The sequence below is a fragment of the Aplysia californica genome, unplaced genomic scaffold, assembly GCF_000002075.1.
Source record: "Aplysia californica isolate F4 #8 unplaced genomic scaffold, AplCal3.0 scaffold00027, whole genome shotgun sequence".
In the NCBI taxonomy this organism is placed as follows: Eukaryota; Metazoa; Mollusca; class Gastropoda; order Aplysiida; family Aplysiidae; genus Aplysia; species Aplysia californica.
This window is the reverse complement of record NW_004797297.1, coordinates 2365896-2369808: the sequence shown is the minus strand read 5'-3', so window position 1 is coordinate 2369808 and position 3913 is coordinate 2365896. Positions and strand designations below refer to the sequence as shown.

The 3913-nt window shown below is 41.8% G+C and overlaps 1 protein-coding gene across 1 annotated transcript in view; it reads left to right on the top strand.

Moving 5' to 3' along the window:
* The window catches only part of LOC101848566 (kynurenine 3-monooxygenase), a gene marked incomplete at its 3' end in the record, with an annotated part of 32190 nt that overhangs the window by 17033 nt on the left and 11244 nt on the right, over window positions 1-3913 (top strand). Inside the window, 1 exon segment of the mRNA XM_013090412.2 lies at window positions 1709-1766. Within this exon segment, the coding sequence (XP_012945866.1) occupies window positions 1709-1766 (58 nt within the window).

Here is a 3913-nt window from a genome sequence, read left to right as displayed (position 1 = left end):
TCCCCGCTGAGCACATTATCGCGTCGAGGGGGGAGGGGGGATTCCCCGCTGAGCACAGAATGTCAAGGTCATGAGGGTTGGTGTAGCGGCTCTGGGCTGGGACAACTTAATTTTGGGTACTTTTCAACTAGAAGATTTAGGTGTATTCTCGTACTTGTGGTTTTTATTATTTAATGCACCCTTAGCAAGAAGATCTGCTTTTGAGACTAAAAAGGAACGGACGTTGTAACTTGTGTCTGGCTACTATGTTAGATGTGCCCATGTTGGCAATGCTAAATTGTAAATTGTTTGGACAAGTGTGGGTGAAAAAAAATTGAATGAAAAAAACAAACAGCTTGACCAAGCTAGTGTGGAGGGTTGCTAGACGTGCGCCAGGTCCATGAAATACCCAGGTGCGGTGTTGTTCACACATGGGGAACACGTGGTGGCAATCATAGAACTAATTAGCTTTTGGAAGGCAACCAATCAAGTTCTCTCCACATGGCTGTCATGTGACCCTCAGTGCCAGGTGTGGCCATGGCTGTCATGTGACCCTCAGTGCCAGGTGTGGCCATGGCTGTCATGTGACCCTCAGTGCCAGGTGTGGCCACCATAAGTTATGACAAAGGGAAGGAATCCACAATAGTGTCAGGAATCCAGACCTAACTTTTTTACCAAAACTTCTCAGAAAGGCCAAATAAAAATTGACACATGTGATGTAGAGCTAGGCTTCACTGTGTTCTCCTCTTTGTGTATCAAAACAACCAAATGAGTCGTTTGTGGCAGTCAGCTGTTTAGAGACGTGGAGCAAACCCTTGATTGTTTCACAACTATGGGTGTCTGACTCCCACACTGAAAGCGGCTATGTAAGATAAGATAAGATAATACTTTATTATCCCAGCGAGAAATTTTTCTTGGCTGTACAGGACCGTAAAAACACATGCAGGTATACATAAACGGATGGGGGGGGGTGTAAATGGGCTTACTTATGAATGTCATGCTCATACTGTGCCGGAACAACATAGGGGGAACTGTTGCTCTTTCTTTCCTCATCCTCACTATCGTCATTTTCCTCTATTTCTTTTGTATGTTTGTCACTCTCTTGTGACCTGCTATTTCCGGGGTGCCTTGATAGTCGAAGCAGACTTTGTGCTGCTGAGGCTAGAGAGGTGAGCAGAGTAAGCCTGATTCCCCGTTTGAACTTGTCTGTTGACATCCACCCCTTGGCGCTCGTATGCCCTTATGCAGTTGCGAGCGCCGTAAAAACCTCTACTAAATGAAATAAAACGAAAGTGGCTGTAATGTTGGAATCAAAACAACAAGACTGATCCTGTTGTCAGCGACTTGCAGAGCTTGAGCAGATCTCTCATTTGGTACCCGTAGTCTTATATTGGTCAAAATATGACATGTGACTCTCTTTGTCATTCAAATGTCAGCTGAAGTCATTTCTGTTTTTAAATTAATAAGATGAATATTTGGAGTAATTTTCTTTTAGTCAGAACACAACGTTTTATGTTACTGTTGTATGTTGTACTGTATTGTAAAGTGCTCAGAGTCTGTGTTCTTGACTCAGGGTTTAGCGCTATAGAAATGTCATTTATTATTATTATTATTATTTTTCATTACAATATCTTGTAACTGACCACAAGTTGTATCTTTATCTTATACAAACAGAGTAACAATATCTTGTAACTGACCACAAGTTGTATCTTTTTCTTTCTTTCCGCAGAGAGGCTCTGAAAAAATCGTTCCTGTCAAGCAAGCCCTTGCCCATGGTCACTGTGAAGGTAAAGTTACCTCCTTTTTTCTCCTGAACGAGAGAACAGAGGAGGATGAAGAAAATCTGCTGTCTGTGTTTGTTTGTTTGTGTGAACTTTGAGTAGGCCTCTGCTTCTACGGGTTCACTTTTCAGGAGGTGTGCAGTATCAGACCAAATTAGCCTGTGGATGGTCAGAAAATGCCCTTGAAAGGCCCTAGTTCTAGTCCACCCCTCATAATGACCATTGTTGTGTCAATATGCTCCATTTTCCTCCTGCTCAAACTTCCTCAGTGTTTGGGTGGTTGGAGGGCGTCTCTGGTAGTTCTTACTACGTTGCACTTCGTTTGTTTACATCTGTGGCTTCGGTCAGTCTGTCTTACTTGTATCTTATACTGTATAACCATTATTGTATCAGTGAGCTTCTCTTTACTCAAGCAAACCAACAATTACAGTGGGGTGTGTATGGTCAGTCCAGAGTGGACACACCAGAGTCTGTGGTGTATCGCACCGACCTCTTTGCTGGTGGGAGCAGAGCCCGCGAGGTCCTTCACATGTGGAGAAGTTTTTGTGAGGCGAGATAACTCTTTGTGGTCTCCTCGCTGAGAAATAGCTGGGGGGGTAAACACAAGCTCTGGTGTATGTATGCACACACACACACATGCTCACTCACACACACACACACACACACACACTCACATACACACACACACACACTCACACACATGCTCACTCACTCTCTCTCTCTCTTTCTGTCTGTCTCTCTCTCTCTCTCTTTCTCTCTCTCTCTCTCTCTCTCTCTCTCTCTCTCTCTCTCTTCCTCTCACATGGACGTACAAAATAATGTCATTCTCGGTCACCTGGCCATGACAGTACAGCTGGTATCGATGACGGTATCGATGACGGTATCGATGACGGTATCAACGAATTTCTATACTTGTTGGTTCTTGTTTTTAAAATTTTAAATAACGTTGACTTGTAGCAGATGTCTGATGTTCTGAATGTAGGCCTACTATGTGTTTGGTGGGAGCATTGCCTTTCTGTGCTGCTGTCACAATTCTGAGATTATAAAGCTCAGTGGAAGGGAAGAGTCGACTTTTCCTAACTTGTGCTTCTTTCATATAACTCTGTCCAAATGTGAGGCAGCGTGGTGGAATCAGGCTCTCGTCAAAATAATCAAAGTGAAGAAACTTGCATTTTTCCGCAGGTTTGTGAATTTTTATCAAATTTTTGTTTTTTGGCTCAACACTTTTCATGCCCAGTAAAGAACTCATTTACGTGTGGATTTTTCTTAAAAACGTAGATTAAAGAGACAAAAAATGTAACTTTGCAGATACCACGGACTCTTCAGCTAAGGAAATACCTAATCGTTGGTGGCCATTTTCTCACTTATTTTACTTTAGAAAACAGGTGACCCCACCTCCTTCATTCGCAATTATCTCGACTTGTATTAAAGATAAATGGATATTTTTTCATCCAAATAAAGACAGGTGAACAAGCTTTTAAGATGATACCAATAACTCTACATGCCCAAAAATTGACGAGAGCCTGATTCCACCACTCTGCCTCACAATTATTGCTGTTTGTATATATGTAACATAATGCCAAACTCCAAAAGCCATTTATAAAGCTTAATGGGTGGTTGGCGGGTGCTCTGGTGGGGTTTGCTCCTTCTTTCCTATCAAACATCTGTCCTCCTGATCTCTCCTTCTGTTTTATGTTTGTTACTCTCATGTGACAACTTTAATCTTCGGCACTTAAATGACCTTATTGTGTTGCAAGTGCCGTTAAACTCTTACTAAAACTAAACTAAAAGCTTTCAAATGATTCCTTGAAGAAAGTTTCCATAATGTGACTGTCTGTTTTGAATGACTTTAATTTAAAAAACAACAATTATAGCTTCTGACTAGCGTTTTCGATCAAGTACGTTTGTCTATCTGCAAGAATGACGTATCCCATGCCACCTTTGGTCAGAGCAGCCTGATTCCTAAATGATGTAAATCTCATAGATAGGACATAAAACAAGTCTACTGGGTACGTCCTACCACTTCGTAAGTGATGTCAATCTCATAGATAGGACATAAAACTATTGTACTGGTGTGTCCTACCACTTCGTAAGTGATGTCAATCTCATAGATAAGAAATAAGACAATAGTACATTGTACTGGTGTGTCCTAC